The sequence below is a fragment of the Anabrus simplex genome, chromosome X (genome assembly GCF_040414725.1).
Source record: "Anabrus simplex isolate iqAnaSimp1 chromosome X, ASM4041472v1, whole genome shotgun sequence".
NCBI classification, from domain to species: Eukaryota; Metazoa; Arthropoda; class Insecta; order Orthoptera; family Tettigoniidae; genus Anabrus; species Anabrus simplex.
The window spans coordinates 183493785-183513823 of record NC_090279.1 but is presented as its reverse complement, the minus strand read 5'-3'; the positions used below and the strand labels follow the sequence as shown (position 1 = coordinate 183513823).

Below are 20039 nucleotides of genomic sequence, written 5' to 3'. Positions count from 1 at the left end.
CCCTCATTTCCAACGGTGTGTGTTACATCTTGGGATCCATATTCTCAGTCAATTTACTGCCCTCTATATTGAGTAAGGAGGGTCCTTTCCAAGGACAAGGTATTCTTAGATATACAACTGCATGTCTGTAGTTTTACCCTTCCCGTACTATGAGGGGTGGTTTTTTCCCAACCTCCGATGGGCTATAAAAAAAGATGTTGACATAACAAAATGACTTTATTACTAAAAGTTTAGAAGTTTCATGCTCATTTTTCCACATAATCTCCAAAACGATTCACGCATTTATCTTATTGTGACATCAGCTTTCCAATGCCCTCTGCAAAGAAGTTTGCCGCCGGTGAGGTATTGTGTGTCTGGACAGCCTCCTGATCCATAAAGTCCACCAAAAAGACACCTTTATGGTCCCAAAAAACAGTAGCCATTGTTTTCCTGTTGCTCAGTGACAGTTTAAACTTTTTTGGCTTTTTTAGAGAAAACGGATGCACCCACTGCTGGTTTCTGGAGTGTCATACAGGACCCATGTTTCATCGCTAATAACAACAGACTTCAGAAAACTCTTCCCCCTCACTATGGTAATGCGTGAGAAACATTACAGTGGACGCCATTCGCTGAGTTTTGCGATTGTCAGTCAACATAGTTGGGACCCAACATGAACAAAGTTTCCGGTATCCTCAGTGTTGCATCACAATTGTGTACAGAGAAGACCTTGAAATATCTAGAATCACTGTAGAAAGTTCACTGATTGTAAACTTCCATTTGTGGTGGACAAACGAAAAACTTCAGGAGGCTGTCCAGATGCACATTACCTCACTGGCGGCAGACATCTTTGCAGAGGGCATCGGAAAGCTGGTGTCATGATACGACAAATGCCTAAATCGTTCTGGTGATTATGTAGAAAAGTAAGTATGAAATAACAAAATGCTTTTATCACTAAAAGTTTAGTAGGCTAATGTTGATGTGTCTTTTATTTTACAGCCCATCGGAAGTTGAAAAAACAAAGCTCTCGTACGATTTAAAACTAAAAAGAAAGACAAAACATTTAATAAAAGTATTTTATTTCTGTACAGATACAATGATGGAATGTTGATTTCAAAAGTTAACACATGAATATACAGCAGTGGCCTAATAGGGTAATATAAGGGGTGGGATACTGACATATCAGAGCTTGAACATCAAGACACTGAATAGAACAACTTTGAATTATGGTACTGTACTGGAATAACAATAACGGTTATTTTACTTAACAAAGAAATAATGAAAAAACATTATTTTTTACCAGGATTATCTATCCAGATAGCATTTTATAAATACTAGAAGTAAAAACTGAACTGAATACTGAAAGATATGTACAAAAATGACCATATGAATAATGTGATTTCATTAAAGAATATTTTGGATATCTTCTCAAGGGTAAGTGCAAAGAATAATAGATATTTTCTTACACAGTTTGTTCTTGAATTGCAAGCACCTAAGGGAAGAATCAGAACTGATGACCTTGCTGTTACACTATATACTTGGCAAAGGACAGAGGTTAAAAAAAAAAAATCAAGAATTAAAAAGGGGATTTTCAACCACCTTGTACTATCCGACACTCTTAAAGGATGGAAACTGGAAGCGGGTAAAAATGAAGGAAACAGATGAAAGGTACAAAAATTGATCAGGTAAAAGAAGTATTAATATCTTGGAAGTATGATGCAATAGATGCATCGTGGAAGTGAAGAGAGGTTTTTTTAAATAGGGTTTTAACGATGCACAAATGGGAAAGGGCTAGGATTGGGAAGGTAGCGACGTTGGCCTTCATTAAGGTACAGCCTCAGCATTTGCCTGGTGTGAAAATAGGAAACCCCAGAAAACCATCTTCATGGCTGCTGACGGTGGGATTCGAACCCACCATCTCGTGAATGCAAGCTCCCAGCTACGCAACCTGAACTGCACGGCCAACTCGCTTAATAAAAGCAGGTATTTAAGCAAAGAAAATTATTTTCACCGGAAAGCGGGAGGAGGTACAACAACAACAAAAACAACTGAATGTACTGAAGAGAAGGATTGAACAATATTGGATTGAGGATCAACGTGGAGAACAACACGACAATGGTGATGAATAGTGGAAGGGTAAAGAAGGAAAAGGAGCTATCAAAATTGGAGACAAGGAACTGGAAATACTTGGGAAGTAAACTGACAGAAAATGGAAGACTGGATATGGAAATTAGTAGGATACAACTGGGGAGTGCCTTTTACCACCAGTTATGGAGATTAATATGGGATTAAAATGTACTAATGAAGGCTAAAAAAGTAATGTACAAGGGATTTTTCTTACTTACAAAGACGTACATCAGAAACCCAGGCAATGACTCAAGAGAGATGAGAGTAGAGTACAGGCGGGAGTGCAGTACAGAAGATAAGGAGGGATAGAGTGAGAAATAAAGACAATGTAAGTGCTAAATGTGCAAAAATGAAATGACAAATTGGAACAGAATAGATGCTTTTGAACAGAAGTGAAGAAATATGACACTTTTAAATTATGACAACTGTTTTAATGACATGCATAATCCTTTAATGAGCATCCATGTAATATTTTAATAACACAGCCAGGGTTTTAGGTATTTTTTTATTATTTGCTTTACGTCGCACCAACACAGATAGGTCTTATGGCGACGATGGGATAGGAAAGGCCTAGGACTGGGAAGGAAGTGGTCATGGCCTTAATTAAGGTACAGCCCCAGCATTTGCCTGGTGTATAAATGGGAAACAATGGAAGACCATTTTCAGGGCTGCCGACAGTGGGGTTCAAACCCACTATCTCCCGGAAGCAAGCTAACAGTTGAGCGCCCCTAACCACACGGCCATCTTGCCCGGTTTTTAGGTATTGTATGTGGAATGTAGTAATATAGAGTGGACAGGTTCTTTGACATGTTATGTTGATACTGTATATTTGGCTGATGAAGGGATTGGAAAAGAGCCGAAAATACCTAAAATAAATATGTGAATTAAAAACATTCACGTAAAGGCTAGGTAAACAACTGATAGGGTATCTGACATCTATGCAACAACCTTAAATGCAGATCACTGATGACTAATTGACTTTTCTTATGTTAATAGAATTATCCAGCACTTACACAATTTCCTCTCTAATCCTAATGCTTTGTTTTTGTGTTTCATAAATATAGACATATCCTCAAAGAAGTGCGAGTGCTTGCATGTAATTATTTACTACTATGTTTGAGATCTTGCATTTTCCAAGTGAACTTTACACTTGCGATTGATTGAAGCTGATGTACCTGTTGACACTGCCCAGAAGCAAAGATGATCGTCGCTTGTTTTAAAACTTGGCAACATCTATTGAAATGTCAAGTAAAAACTAGTTCTGGATCAAGAGTACATCTTAGCTTTTTTATTAGTTCTATAAGAGAACTTCTCTTATCCACAGACAGTTTTCAAGAGACTGAGTGGGAGGTTATAGATAGAAGTCTCCGCTAGTGACACATGCATGCATGTGCTGTTCGGGCTCAAGGCCGAGCTAACTTGCTCTGCAGTTTTCCATCCAGGAACTGTTCCCAGTCTGCAGTCTGACCAAGTAAGAAAAGAAAACAATGTTGGTGTGTTGGATGAAATGGTGTGTGCTAAGTGGAGTCGTGGGACAGACAGATGCCAGTCAAGCTGAAGGGCAGGGCATAAAAATCTACCACCCGTCCTGCTCTTCTATATGGGTCTAAATTTTGAACAAGAAAAAAGCGACATAATAAACAGATGCATGGGACAGAGATGTATATACTGTGGCAGTCTACGGGCATCACATTGAAGGATCGGTCCTTCCATTTGATGCCCATTGGTAGGGTCACAAGATGTCCTCCTTTATCTGGACATGCCCTCTTTTTAGACCATTGTCCAGGGTCCAGGTGGATTATTTAAAAAACCTGAAATGTCCTCCTTTTTAGTGAATCTGCTTATTTTGGGGTAATCTGTTTTACTTCTTCGTTATTACAAGTATTCTTCATTACGCGACAGTATCATATATCGATATATAGAAATGTGATTATTCTATACATGTCTTGTCTTGTGATAAAAGACGCTATTTACCACTCTGTATACTTCTCTCTCAGCAACACTCTGTCAGAACACTGCTGTATTAATGTGCGATAGCTGACGTGACAAACGACACGAGACAATGGTTATTGTGAGTTAAAAAAATGTATTTTGTATTTGCAAGCTACCTAAGTCTAAATCCTTTCAAACTGATGATGTGAATTATTTTGCTCAGTTCTGTAATTTCCAACAATTCCTGAATGAGAGCAGAAATGGGCAAAGTATTTCAATTCACTTAAGTCAGGTGATTATGGTTCAGAGTATTCAAAACTCACAGAATACTTTTTTCCTATACCAGGGCCCAATGCACACGTAGAAAGACTATTTTTGTTGACCTCAGTACAATGGACTGATAATAGAAATGGTTTCAAAGAATCTGTGAAAATCCTCTTAATGTTCCAATATAATCTAAAGGAATTTACATGTGTATCTTTTTATAAGAGCCTCCATGGCTCAGGCAGCAGCGTGCCGGCCTATCACTGCTGGTTTCATGGTTCAAATCCTGGTAACTCCATGTGAGATTTGTGCTGGACAAAGCAGAGGCAGGACAGGTTTTTCTCCAGGTACTTTGGTTTTCCCTGTCATATTTCATTCCAGCAACACACTCCAATACCATTTCATTTCATCGGTCATTCATTCTATTCCTGACCTGGTCGAGTGACTGGAAACAGGCTGTGGACTTTCATTCATCTTTTTGTACGTATAAAACTCCTGAAGGCAACTGAATCTTCAGAAAAGTACCAACAAGGCGTGTAAATTAGTTTCACTATTCAAATTTTGTAAGAATTTACTGTATAATGTAGAAATGTATAAATTGTGTCTATATATGTGAAAATCAGAATATGTAAGTCTAAATTCAGACTCTCAATGGAGGATTTTTGTGTCTTCTTTTTACCCCGACATTGTCCTCCTTTTTAGATAGTTTTGTCCCCTTTAAAAAAAATCTATTTACATCTGGTCACCCTACCCATGGGGGATGATAATGATGTAGGGAGACGGCTACATGCCGGAAGTGGGTTTTGCCTACTCTTGTCGAATAGCACCAAGGGGTCTGCTCCAAGCCTTACGCCCCCATCCGATGGACGAATCACCATCAACAGCATCATAGGCCCTCACTCCAGAGAGGTTTGGAATTTAATCCAGGCTTTTAGCACACAATCTAGCGATTAGAAATTGTATACCACCACCTGCCCTACCCTGCTGATCAATTTTTTTTTTTTTGACCAACGGTGCTCGAACCGGTTAACCATGGTGTCAGACTGTACAGACTGGATACCTTAATGATCATGGCCACCAGGCAGGCTAATTTAATATTATGAATTACCAATAGAAACCAGTATTTTGGTCCAGTGTACAAACTGAGATTGAGAAGTCTATATACCAGCAATTCTTAAATATTTTAGACAGCGAGTGGTTATTAAAGGAGCAGAAAGAGTTGATATAAAAACATACAGACAAAACATAAACATAAATTATAGTATCCAAACACACAAGGGAGAATTACAATAACTTGTCTAATAAAAACAGAAAAGTTCATCAAAGTATGAAGATTCCCAAAATGAAAAAATCTGAATTTTCTTTCACTCTTGCATTTATTCTACTAAATAACAGCAGTCTTTCACAGTTCTAAACTCTTCCTCACTTGTACTAACTACACATTGTACAATATATACACTATACAGTACATTTAGTTGTTCTTCCAGGCCGAAACCATGTTGTTTTCTGTACATTTCATACAAATTGCCGACGTTCTGAATATATTGCAGTATTCTTTGTCAAGCTGACTGAAAGAACATATCCGTCGCACCAAGACACAGATATTTCAACTGTAGCCAAGCATTCCTACGAAACAAGAAAAAGTTTAATTCGACAGAACAAAGATCTCAGCAGTTATTCCCTAGAATCTCGAAAGGAAAAATCCGTGAGGCTACTGTAATTAAGAAACACTGGAACAATATGAATTTAGAGGAAGGATACAAAACCAGCAGTTCTTGGATGCAGGCCACAACAGGAACATACAGGACGAACCTCAAGTTACGTAACAGCATCGGCAATTCCCAGCTACTCATCTCTGACACATACGTTCCACAATTCTCAAGAGACAGCAATGAGCTTACGTCAGCCAGAGAGAGCAGGCTATTTAAAGGCCAGCACAACAAATAACTTGTAAAGTCAATTTATTACATATAATAACTAACTTGTAGTCAATAAGCGCCTGGGAGATTGATTACTTCGGATCGACTAGGAGTATTTCAGTCGCCTTGACAACGAACAATGCAATGTATCTGAAACTTCGGCAAACTGTACAAAATGTACAGAAAACAACAACACGGTTCAACCCAGGAGAAGAACTAAATAACTCTACATACTGTGGAAGCTTCCTATCTACTATACAGTATATGTAACAGAAATATTACAAGGCTTTATTAAATCAGTGATGTGTATTTATGTTCAAAATTTTGAAGTCTATGTTTACGACCTCAACATAACTTCTTAAAAAAAAATTAAAAAATTGCCTTATGTTGCTCCAACACAGATATAGGTCTCATGGCTAGAATCAGGAAGGAAGTGACCATGGCTTTAAGTACAGCCTGGTGTAAAAACGGGAAACCATCTTCAGGGCTGCCAACAGTCAGATTTGAACCCATGATCTCCCAATTGCAAGCTCACACAGTCAACTTGCTCGATAAAGTAATACAAGGGCTGATCAACAAAGACGGAGACCGATTTTTTCCTGCAGCTTCCATGATAGTTTCCTATCTGTAACATAAATCTTTGAAAAGAGCGGGTTTTCATGTATAATGTCCATAGGCGTCAGCACCCTCGTATCGGCAGGTTGTGGATTTCGCATACCAGACAGTGGAGGTGACACGAGAGGAGCAGTACAGTGCAATCAAATTATGTTTTCGTTTAAACCATACAGCCACTGAAACTTACGAAAAGCTGAAGCAACATTATGATCCTGAAAGAAAACAAGCCAGCACAGTGTGGAAATTGCCAAAAAAGGCAAAAGTTGTTCCTTCTGCAGGGAAAGTGATGGTGATCACATTTTTTGACTAATGGAGTGATTTTGTACCAGCATGCAGTTCCCCCTCAAACTACTGTTACTATATGTCAGTATTGGCTACAATGAGGAAACACATTGCAAAGAAACGACCAGAGCTTTCTTGGACTGGGTGGCGACTACATCATGACAATGCGCGGCCTCATGTCGCAAATAAAGTCCTACAGTTTCAACATTCAACATTACCTGTGTACCGCATCCACCTTATAGCCCTGATCTTGCACCCTGTGACTTTTCTTTTATTTCCATCACTACAGGCAAAGCTTAGGGGCATTCTATTTGAGAACTCTGAAGCAGTGCTCAAGAAAAGTGAGGTGATTCTCAAGGACCTGACAAAGAATGGTCTGCAATATGTGTTCGAGGACTGGCAGAGATGCTATATAAACAGTGCATTGGAGTAGGAGGTGACTACTTTGACAAAGATAATGTAAACATTGAAATGGAATAATAAACAAGTGTGAAAAAAATCAGTCTCAGTCTTTGTTGATCAGCCTTCACATAATTATTTTGTACAGATATGCAAATAGCGAACGGTGCAAGAAATGGGGCTAGTGCAGGGCGAGGTGGAAGAGAAGGGGTAGTGCTTTACGTTGCTGAACCTAGCTGAGCCACTTCAAGAGCAACAGTTACAGCTGGGCAAGTGGAGATATCTTGCTCACTGCCAACTAATGAGCAAATGAGAGAGCTCCTGTTCATGGGTTATAGTATAAAATAAACAATAGCACATCACTGACTTAAATCTTTCCTCCACAAAAACTGAAAGACAGAAACCCAGTTTAAAAATATATCTATAACTGGTTGGTTGATACAAAAGATATTAACAAGAACATATCACATTCTGCTTTGAAATAAATTCAAAGGCTTCTGGTTTGTTGTTTGTAGGCTTCAATCAGAAGTTAACTGTACATTTTTATCACAAGTCAAAAAGGATAATTCTTACTTATAAACTATAAAATAAATTAGATACAATACACTGTACACATGAACAATGACACCCGATGAGAAAACAAGAGTGAACACAATGGTCAGAGTAACCCATCTACAAATACCATCATACTGAGCAGGGAACAAGTGAGCCGGCAAGTAATATTTTTTGTAATACTTTAATATTATTGATTTTATGTTTAATTAAATACTTTTATGGTTTTCAGACAGTATAATGTTTTAATTATTTTGTTGTTTTCCAATTTCACTGCTGCTGCTCTGCCATTGTCTATCGCATCATGTTAGATATCATAGCGGGCTTTTGTATAAACATGTAAAACCCATACCTTTTATGCCGCAAAGATCTAGAAACTTAAAACAACAACAAAAGACAAAATTTTGAATATCAACCATTTAAAAACAAAAGTTTTCTACTTCAATAAAGATGAAACTAAAAAAAGAGTGGGCAGATGTACCAAAAATTATCAGACAAAAAAGGAAAATAAGGTTCTGCAACTTCAGGTAACTAGGCAAATAACATTGCAGAACTAGCAAGACCACTGGCAATAAAAGTTTTAATCTTATATAATAATAATTTAAAAAAACAAACACAACAATTTTCAAAAAGTAATGGTTAAGTTCTAAGCTTGCAAAAGTGTGACCCTTTTGGTTGGAGGTAAATATATATAAGGATGAAATGTAGGTATGAATGCTTATGGCTTTGGACATATCTGTTGGGAGTCACCCTGAATGACTTGATTTCAATATATTCAAAATAGTTTATGGTAGACTTTTCAGAAAGATAAGACATTTAGCTGAGTTAAGAGTAACTAGATTTATATCACGATACTTTCGTGTGTTACACTGTTAAGAATGAAGAAAGTAATGCTCCTAAAATTTGACCAGATTTTTTTCTGTCTGTATAAGATGCATATTGCTTTGTATGAATGAGTGCAGATCTAGTTATTTAGGTTTTCCCAAAAATAACTAATTCACATAATTCAGGACTGCAAGTGTCACAATCCCATTCTTTAACATCCCCAAGAGAAAATAACATAACTGTTAATCTGAGTTCCTTACGCACCCGAAAGGAAAAAGGCACTATATTCAATTTAAATGAATTTAAATTTCGTTTTTCTTATTACAACTCCAATTTTTTGTTTTTCTGCCTAGCAATATGCCTGGAAAAAATCTGTCAACTTCTACTATTGATACCATACTTACAAAGACATACCTCGGCTTTCTACCCATTATGTCCATGTTTTCTTATCAAGTATCAGTCTTGGTAGATTTCCTACCATATCCTTAAATTATAAATGTAACTACTCCAGCAACTAGAATGATAACAACGATGATGAAAAACAAGTCAATACCATGATCCAAGGCGTGCATTCCACTCGTAACTGGGTCGAATAGAAGACCTGTGGAGAAGGATAAGAAAACGGTTATTTCATTTCCATTATATCATATTCATTGTCCAGAAAGTTCCAAACTGATATGTTTTTGGAGACAATAAAAAGCACAGAAATAATAATAATTACAAAGATTAGCAATCCAATTGATTATGATAACTCATGAAACAGCAGCCTGAAATATTTCAATAGAAGTTTGTCCATACAGTGGCACAGGTCTTTAAACCAGGAATTTCTCCATCTCCCCACAGATCATTGTCCTTCAATTTTCTCCTCGATGATAAGTTGGGGAAGTTAATATCCTTCACTTTGACGCAAGTGTGATAAACTGATATAACTTGAAAAGAATATTCTCTCACCCATGGGTAAATAATGCAAGTAATGAGCTCGAATTATTATTAGACTATTATTATTATTATCATCATCATTATTATTATGACTTGCGATATACATCCACTTATTAATATCATTATTAGTTTATGATCGCATTATTTGTGAGGTTATGTCATGAAACATTTGCTGTGTATAGATATTTATATGAGTTTAGTTAATGTAAGAACCTGTAATTAATATTATATGATTTGTAATCCACTACAGAATTGTGAAACACACTGTAACTTCCAGAATATTCTGTAGATTATATCTGGGCCTTAAGCACTCTCGAATTTACGAGAAAATGTATCTTTCTAGAAGCCTGGCCAGGCACATGTATAAAGAGGTGGTCTTGATGGTAGAGAAGAGTTATTACTTAGTTGGAGTTACGGTTTAACAGGAGTATACTTGTGACCTCGTGCTGTGTTCAGGCAGACGTGCTAGTCAGCAGTCAATTGTTTTAAGGTTGCGATCTCCATGTAGAAGTGCTTAGTAGTAGGCATTTGTTAAAGATGGCGGGTTGTTGATGTGCATATTTGGTTTGTGACAGCAGTGATTAAGGTTATGTGTATGTTTGTGTGAAATAAACAAGTGTACCAACTGACAGCATTTTGTGTGCACCTTTATGGATACATTAACTGGGACCTGGAACAGCAGCTCGAAAGATTTCAACCGAAGTTTCTCCTTACAGTGGCACAAGTCTTTAAACCAAGAATTTCTGCATCTCCCCACAGCTCGTTGTCCTTCAATTTTCTCCTCGATGATGTGTTGGGGAAGTTAATATCATTCACTTGACATGGTGTGCTAATGTATCTGAGTTTTTGCTCCTTGACAGTTGCTAGAAGCTCTTTTTTTTTCTTTTCTTTTTTATTTAACAAGTTGAGGACTACTTCATTGGTCTGCCTACCTAACCAGAATATTCAAAGAATTCTTCTGTAAAAGTACATTTTAAAAGCTTCAATCCGCCTCTCCACCAAAGGACTGAGCGTCCAGCCTTCAAAACCACACAGAAGGACAGGGATAAAATAGCATCGCAACATCCAAACTCAGAGCTGAAGGTTGAGATCTCTAGTGGTGAATAGAGGCCTAGTACTGCTGAACAAATTTTTGGCTTGCCCAATCCTGGATAAAATTTCATTCTTGGGATCACAATGCTCAGTCACTATAGTCCTGAGATATTTGAAGGATAACACTTGCTGAACAATAATTGATGTGCAGGTGGTTAGGTGTTTTCAAAAATATAATCAGCTTGGTCGTGCCAATATTCATGAACAAATAGAACCACATCATAACTTAAATATCTGCAGGAGTGACTTGGAAAAATGTACAAATTTTCTGTGGAACTATTTGATGCACCAGTCAAAAAAAAGAAATGATTGCTAAAGGAAGGAGATGAAGTTGAAATACATTAGAAGTATTAATACACTGTGTATTGCCTAAATTAAATCAGTATATATTATGTTTACCTGCTTCTAATACGGGATCTGGTTCTGGTAATACTGAATCATATCGTAGGTTCTTGTACGGAAGTTGAGGAACGAGTTACGAATGACGGATATCATATAAGCGGCAGCTTCCTTGTCTGAAGCATGGGGAGCGAAACGAGCCCGCAGCAGCTTGATGGTCTGTCCTCGGAAACAAGGCAATCCAGTGTCCAACATCAGAGACACCAAAGAGATGATTGCTTCCTGGTACGGCCTGTAAAAATGAAGAGGTCATTTAAAGAAGAGAAACAGTACCTACAAGGAGTGAACAGAAATATATATATATAAAAAAGTAAACCTGCTAGTTTTATGACACTGTTGATATTATAATCATATCCATGGCAGAATTATAGAAACACAATATACACTGCCTGACCAAAAAAATTAAGCACCCAAAAGGAGTGGTTGAAAGTGAATGAAACTACATACTACTGAACTGATTACGATATGGGATGAAAGAGACAAGACCATTGCACAGTGGGTCAAAATCGAAATCTAGGACAAAATTATTTTTTTTCATAATTAAAAAATCAAAATTTATTACTTCTACAGCATTCACATATAATTGCCGCGCACTATTCTGGGATATAAACGCATCTTAGTGTAAATCTGTCACCACTGTTCGAGCTGGAATCTTAGCCTATCTCCTGCGCTGTGCGTGCGTATCTCACAGTCTGACTTGGAGAGTGAATGTAAGTGGCTGAGGTTTGGTTGTCTTTGAGGTGAGTGTGATGCTTTAAGATGGAACATACAGCTGAAGGTATGATCTTTACATTTGTAACGGGTTTCAGTTATTAATGGGCGTAATTGTAACGTAATTTTAGCTATATTTGCATCATGTAATATTTAACTATTATTTTTAAAATTATATTTTCACTTAGAGTTTTAGTATGTCGCGTCACTCTGCGTCACTGTCTACTTAATGTTAAAATGTAGATAAAGTCTTGTAGTTTACGCGTGTTATAAGAATTTTTGCATCTTTTTGCAACTTACTTAGTTATTTTACATTTTAGGAGATGCCGTCGCAACCAGTTCTCACACGTTTACAACTGTTTGAAGCACTGGGTTCGAAGATTGTGTCAAAAGTAGAACTTTGTGACTTTGTCAAAAGTAAATAGGAATAGAAAATTGTTCTGAAGAGATAACTGAATGCCTACAAGGAGATTTAAAGGATTTGTTGATAATTTTACCAGGCAGTGAAAGCAGGTTCATAGAAGTAAAGCAAAATTCATTTCCAAATATTCTGATTGGTTAAAAGAGAAGATAACATTTTCGAAAATTGTGTATGATTCGGAATTAACAGAAAATTTAAATCCTCCTACTCCATCCGCATCGAAAGTCGGAAGGCCTAGAAAGCTTTTTCATGAAAGTAGTGAAAAATCAAAGAGACGAAAAATTCAACCGCTACTCTCCGCACATTTAGAACAAAAACTTATTCATGGCACACAAGTATCATTGCACATGTCTGGAAAACGAGATGCTGCAAAAATGGTTAAAAAAACTCCTAAGTCTCCACATAGAGCTACTAAAATTAAAAAATCCTATATATCACCAGCTGTAAAATCTGTACCACTTACCGGTGAAGAGGCTCTATCACTCCTTGTAGATAACAATTACAGCAAAAGCCAATATATGAATATGCGACTTGAATGCAAAAATAGGAACTGTGATATTTTCCCACCTTACCACATCATTAGAGAAACAAAACAGAAATGCTACCCACCAAGTGAATCAATAACAATAACAGAAACATCAGCCACAATAACATTGCAATCACTGGTCGACCGTACAATTAAGCGCCTTGCAGTACAAGAAGATGTTTTGAAACAGTCTATTTCTAGCACTGATACAGTTCATATTATATTAAAATGGGGGTGTGATGGTTCAAGCGGACATAGTCAGTATAAGCAGAAATTTACAGATGATGACGGCAGTGACACTGATATTTTTGTAGTTTCAGTTGTTCCATTACAAATGTATTCTTTAAATGTAGAAAGCAACAATGAAAAAAAATTTTTATGGCAGAACCCACGATCTTCTTCGACACGATTTTGCAGAACTCTTAAAATATTGTTTGAAAAGGAGACTGTTGAATTGACTAGGCCAGAGGTTCAATTAGTTGAAACTGAAATAACGTCCCTCCAACCAAGTAAAATATAAATTGATGATCAATACATATATATTAATCAAACTCTATTGCTGACCATGGTGGATGGAAAAGTCTGCAATTCTATTACAGGTTCATCTGCACAGGTGTTATGTGTGTGGTGCTGGTCCCAGAGAAATGAATAACGCACTCACAAAAACAGTTTGTCCTGAAGAGAGCTATAAATTTGGATTATCTACCCTCCATTGTTGGATCCGTTTTTTTTAATAATATATAATTGATTTTTGTATTATACCTATCGGGCAATTGTCAGAAGCAGCCCACCCAAGAAACATGTAACAAAGATTTGAGAAAATACAGATTTGGACATTCTAGGAAATCCTCACGAAAACATACAAATGAGGACATATTACATATGCTGCTGATATCTTCGGACCAGTAATATCTCACAAAACCAAAATTCAACATAAAACGAGAAGAGCATTATCCAGTGAAGTATTACTATTCCTGAAAGAACCAGATGTACCGGCTCATCATGAACAGCATGAGGCAGTGAATGACGATGATGCTTCAGATGACACATGTGATGAGTCATCAAGGTCAGGGTCATCGAGTGATTAGTGATAGTGACTGAAGTGCTGTCTCAAAATATCCACAATTGCAGTCTTCCAAATTAAAGGTAAACTGAGTACAATCTATTGTAGTTTATTGTAGTTTAGGCTCTATCCAACTCCTAGTCATAGACAATTTCTTGCATGTGTAGACGTAGATGTAGCTTAAAAAAGGTCTTAACTGATGTTTATTATGAAGTAAACAAATTATATACGTTGCTTTCACTCTAAATTCATGATTGAAACGTAAAAATAATTTTGTCCCCCCAGATTTCGATTTTGACCCACTGTGCATTGGCAGTTACAGGTGGAATGTTGACGCCAGGTCAGTAGGGTGTCGCACCCCTCCTGGCCGCAATGCATGCCCTTGTGCGCTTCAGAATGATGTCAAACAGCCTTTGGATCCTCCCCCGAGGCAAGTTCGTCCACAATTGTTGCAGCTGCCTCTCCAGATCCCACATGTGTTCAATGATGGAGAGGTTTGGGGATCTTGCTGGCCACAGGAGGACCTCAACATGCTCTAAGCAGTCCATACACACACGTGCTGTGAGTGAACAAGCATTATCTTGTTGGAATACTGTCCCAGAGTGCTGTGCCATAAGGGGTAGGATGTGTGGATGCAGAATGTCTGTGACATCGCTGTGCCATCAAAGTCTGCCAAAGCACTATTAGAGGTGACCTGAATGCATATCCTATGGCTCCCCACACCTTGTTGCCAGGGATTACGTCTGTGTCTCTTTCTACAATACGGGCAGGATCTGCCCTCGACGCCGCCAAGCCCGCACACGATGGTCATCGAAGGTTATGGAGTAGTGGGACTTGTCACTGAACATGATGCGACAGCAGTCATCCTCTGCCAATGCCTCCCGGGCAAGGCACCACTCCAAATTCAGGCGCAGGTGTTCTGGTGTCAATGCAACCGACGCATGGGGTGGTAGGACCCCAATCTGGCGGATGCGAGTCGTTGAGATACCGTGCGGGAACTCACAGGATGTAGTACTCTCCAGTACATATTCGCGGATGGCGCGTGCCAAAGTTATGGGATCCTGCAATGCTTGGCGCACCATATGACGGTCCTCCCTTAGGGTGGTGTTTCTTGGTCGACCCAAACCTGCATAACGTGATTGGGTGCCCTCACGTACCCATCAAGTCCAACATTGGGCCACCGTGACATCTGAATGGCCCACATGCCTGGCAATTGCATGATGCAACCAACCAGCCTCATGCAGTCCCACAATGCGACGTCTGTCAAATGTTGTCAATTGGTAGATAGGCTGTCTAATGCGTCTGTGAGGCATCGCGGGTGCTTCGTACTGTACACAGTCCTCTCTGCATATCTTGCTTAATTCTTTGCCATCCCTAACGCTCCAGAGCTCTCGAATACTATCACCCGCCTGCCGTGCTGAATGCTCCAAAGCGCTCATCACACCCACGTTCATTAGAAGTGTGTTGAGAGGAATATTGAGGGATCTTGTGAAACCATACCGTATTCCTTTGACTCACCAAGCTGTGAGGACCGTGTTGACAGCATTTCCTGTATATATTTCCCAAGCAGACCTATTTTATAAACCTCGTCTTTAGTTAGAGTTTATTCTTGTTCAAGTTCACACTATGCCGTCTGATCATGGAGTTGTGTCAAAAGGTTCTTATGCTGTCAACACATTCAGATTCTGTGAATGATGGTACAGTGAAACAAAAAACCGTTAAAGGCAATGAAGAAATAGAAATTGCGTTTCCTCGTGCTGTCATAAATTATACAGAACATATGGGTGGCGTGGACATCAGTGATCAGAAAAGAGAATATTACGGGGGTTGGGTGATCGTCTAAAAAATGGTGGAAATTTATTTTTCATTTTGTGATCAGTTTCCTTCTTTATGATACGAGTAATCGACCAGCTCTCTCAGCTCATGGAAACAGAACTTCCGCTGCAGCTTGGTGCAACAGCTGATCGGGAACTTCACGTCTCGCACACGTACGGGCAAGAAAAGAAGTTTACCCATCGGCTGTCCATCCCCTAAATTATTTCATTCTCTTGTGAAGACACCTGTTCGTGCCAAAGTGTGTGCTTTGTGTTTAGAAATGAAAAATAGGGCAACTTCTGGGAGAGACAAACAAACAACATTCAAACATAAGCAGTGCAATCTGCCACTGTGCAGGATGGGGAACGTTTTGGATTAACATCAGGAGCGAAATGTGGATATTCAAAATTACGGTGACTACACATTTATATGCACTAATCATTCAGGAACTAAGTGCAAAAGAAATTACATTTATATTTTTATTCGTATGACTTCTAGTTATTTTCTTTTAAAGGGTGGTGTTTATGCTGCTGTGCTTATCGGGATTTCAAGAAATCTGTCAGAAAACAGGGTAATTACGGCCGGACATCCGTTTTTAAATGGGGAACGGCAAAGGGTTAACTGTCTGGCTCACAGCAGCTGACTGGTAACAACAGGATGGTGCTATCACGAATGCACTCCAGTGGGCGCTCTACACATTACAGATCTTTGTAAATATAATCATTTACTCAAACATCAATGGTATGGACGTATACCCAAACGGGATAATATCGGACCACTCCTTCTGGGTGCTTAACTTTTTTTTTTTGTTAGGCAGTGTAGCAGAATGGCAGGTCGGTGTGAGAAAAGGGAACAACAAAAACAAGAGACAAGGACAAGCTCCACACCTTCAAATACACTGACCAGCAAAAAAAAATCTATGCAGTGTATTTCAGACAAAAGATATTTGTAAATTTCTCCACTACACGGAAAAGCACAGAATCATGGATCTGTTCTTGGGCTTAGAAGGTGAGAGAGTTGGTCGTGCCTCTTACGGCATGCGGGGGTTTCAGACTCCATCCACAGGGGAGATGAAGATTTGATTAGCATCGTGATCTACCTCCAACAAAATGGTCGCTGATTTAGCACATGATGTTATGGCCATAATTAACCCTAGAAGTGTCTTCCTGGAAGACTGTGCACCGTTTCATCAAGTGTGATCTATATCATCTGATGGCCAAGCAGGCATCAATTTTTGGTAATGAGACTTTGTCTCCCATAGTGCAATGGTACTGCTGGTGGCTCCAAGTAGTCTACACAGTGGCCTCCAACGTATGCACTAGCCATGCATCTTGGTGGGTGTGCTATTTACCAACTGATGAGCCCAGCCTAGCACACGGGGACGAAACGCTGGCAACCAGGAATGAGTTAGCTGGAAACTTTATAATGTCCAATAATAGACTATTTATATTGGTATTATAAATTTACCCATTTGGGACAAATATTTCAGATTCCCTATGGGAATCAACAACTATATCATACTGCCGACTATCCATATTTATCAATATTCGTAGGAGTTTAAAACATGTGCTCACTGGAGTTTGGTGTCTTGTTTACGTTGTGGTAGGCGGCAAACATGTCAGCATTTCTCTCTGTTTTTGTTGATGATACAGTATCATAGGCATTGTGTTTAGTTTACTTGCTAGTTCATTATTTAAATAGTTTCCTTAGGTAATTAGGTGCATACTGTTAGTGAAGTGTCCTAGTTTATTTAACTGACGATATCACGGAGTATCTTGATAATTATTCAAGTGATGATGTTTCTTTGTCCGAATCAGAACGTGTAGATGACAATGATGATAATCCAACACCTCCAGTAAGAAATGTGTATTTTATGCAAAAATGGCTGAATCTTTTCAGTGATACATCACTTTACATAATTTAATCTATCCTTGCATCTAATGCATATAGAATCTTGATATTTACCATGCTAGTAAACAATAATATAACCTTAACATCAATCATCACAAACTTGTGCAGTGAACACACCATTTCTCAGAATTACTTCAAAACTTTTAAAATCTGAAACTTGTAACTTTGTTTCCACATTTGTTATTGTTTTTAAATTAAACCCTTCTGGTTTAGAGACATAACTCACTTGTAGTGATAACAAGTGATATATACTGTATAAACTTACAAACTTTCATGTTGATATCATTATTGGTGTGCCTTCCATGTAATTTTAAAAGAAGTGTGCACATAATGGGGTAAATATGGCTGACCGTTTTCACACATCCATCAGCTGAGAACTTGAAAGCAAAAGGGTTACATAACAAAGTATTGTAGTAAACAGTTGAAAAAGCATCCATAAATAGTAGAACTCAAGAATTGAGACGAGCACAACAAATTACCTGGTCGAGTTACAAGACCCAGTCTCTTTCGATTAACGATAAATTTCGACATTATTACTCCGTCGATAAGCCAGAAGTAAGATATGCAAGTGAAACATTATTTAAACTGAATACCCAATCAACAACAAACTACAGAAAGTTGATAGAAGACAATCATTAATAAAAAATACTAGATTGACAGCCAGTGGAGACTTTTGCCAAATTCAGTACTTTAAAAGGACATAATGCAAACACAGAGGATTGCATTCTTTGGACACATACACTGTTTACCAAATACTAGACTCCTGAAACAACTTTTTGATTTCTTTTGGAATAGTAAAACAAAAAACACATGGTTTACAGAAATACAAATGGATTTAGATGAACTGAAAATTACTAAAGATCAAATTGAAAATAGAGATGAGAAACTGATTCTAAATAACAAGTACACAAGACTATCACTAAAAATATCACAGCGCAAGCAGTATGTTATATCTGCAGAAGAATGGGCCACAAGGTCATCCAGAATGAAGTTTTGGGAAAGGAAAAAGTTGTCAAGTGTTGAAACCTGAATTTATTCTTTGAAGACTTTGTTGTATAAGGTTTGATTTTGGTGCTCCAATGTGGGCGTAAACAGTGTAAATAAATGAGTAAATAAACAGTTGAAGCATTTCCATTTTTCACTGTAACAAAGCTTTCTGTGTATGAAGGGGATTTTGTACCAGCACTCTATACATGTACGGTATGTCATACCAACCTGACAGCAAGGTATGCCTGCACACACAGCTCCATGAACCAGCGGAATGGAGCAGCTTCCATCTTGCCACCCATGACCATCACCATCTCATCTGTTAGCTTGATGTCAGGCTCAAAGCCAAGGTTGCCTCCCGGAGAGCTCTCGAACATGAATCCAAAATCTGAAAGAGGAAGCCAACTTAAACACAGTCCACTTTACTTGAACTCATAATAGATCTGAGGGAAACACTGGACAGGTGGAAGGAACATTTTGAAAATCCTCTCAACATAAAAGGATATCTTTCTGGTGACATCGCACACCGCCTAGCTCATGGCAAGGAGAGCAATAATCCTGGTGAAATTATGCATGAGGATGTGGAAAGGATGGTAAATAAACTCCATTGTCATAAAGCAGTAGGAATAGATGCAATTAGATCTGAAATGGTGAAATATAGCAGAAAGACAGCGATTAAATGGCTTCAGAGAGTAATAAAATTAGCATGGAGTGCTAGTAAGGTACCTTCTGACTGGACGAAAGCACTAATTACACCTGTCTATAAGCAGCAAGAGAACAGGAAGGACTGCAACAACTATCGAGGTATCTCACTGATCAGTATACCAGGCAATGTGCTCACTGGGATTTTGGAAGGGAGGGTACGATCAGTGGTTGAGAGGAAGTTGGATGAAAACCGGTGTGGTTTCAGACTACAGAAGGTCTGTCAGGATCAGATTTTCAGTTTGCACCAGGTACTTGAAAAATGCTACAAGAGAAATAGACAGTTATGTTTTGTAGATCTAGAGAAGACATATGACAGAGTACTGAAGGAAAAGATGTTCGCCATACTGGAATACTATGGGATTAAGGTTAGATTATTAAAATCATTGAAAGGCATTTATGTTGACAATTGGGCTGCATTGTGAGAATTGATGGCAGAATTAGTTCTTGGTTCAAGGTGCTTACAGGGGTTAGACAAGGTTGTAGTCTTTCACTCCTACTCAAGAGACTTGAAGTGTAGGGAGGGTTCAGGAAAGGCAGGTCATGGGCAGAAGGGATTCGTATCAAGACCATGCTACAAAT

General features: G+C 38.4%; 1 protein-coding gene across 1 annotated transcript in view; it reads right to left on the bottom strand.

Moving 5' to 3' along the window:
* Positions 1–1038: 1038 nt before the first annotated feature.
* Positions 1039–20039, bottom strand: part of Pi4KIIIalpha (phosphatidylinositol 4-kinase III alpha) — a 266913-nt gene continuing 247912 nt past the window's right edge. The window contains exons 37-39 of the mRNA XM_067159006.2: positions 18984–19143; positions 11322–11553; positions 1039–9492 (exon numbers count right to left, since the gene is read on the bottom strand). Of these exons, the coding sequence (XP_067015107.2) occupies positions 11328–11553; positions 18984–19143 (386 nt within the window). The 3' untranslated portion in view covers positions 1039–9492; positions 11322–11327. The remainder of the gene's footprint in view (positions 9493–11321; positions 11554–18983; positions 19144–20039) is intronic.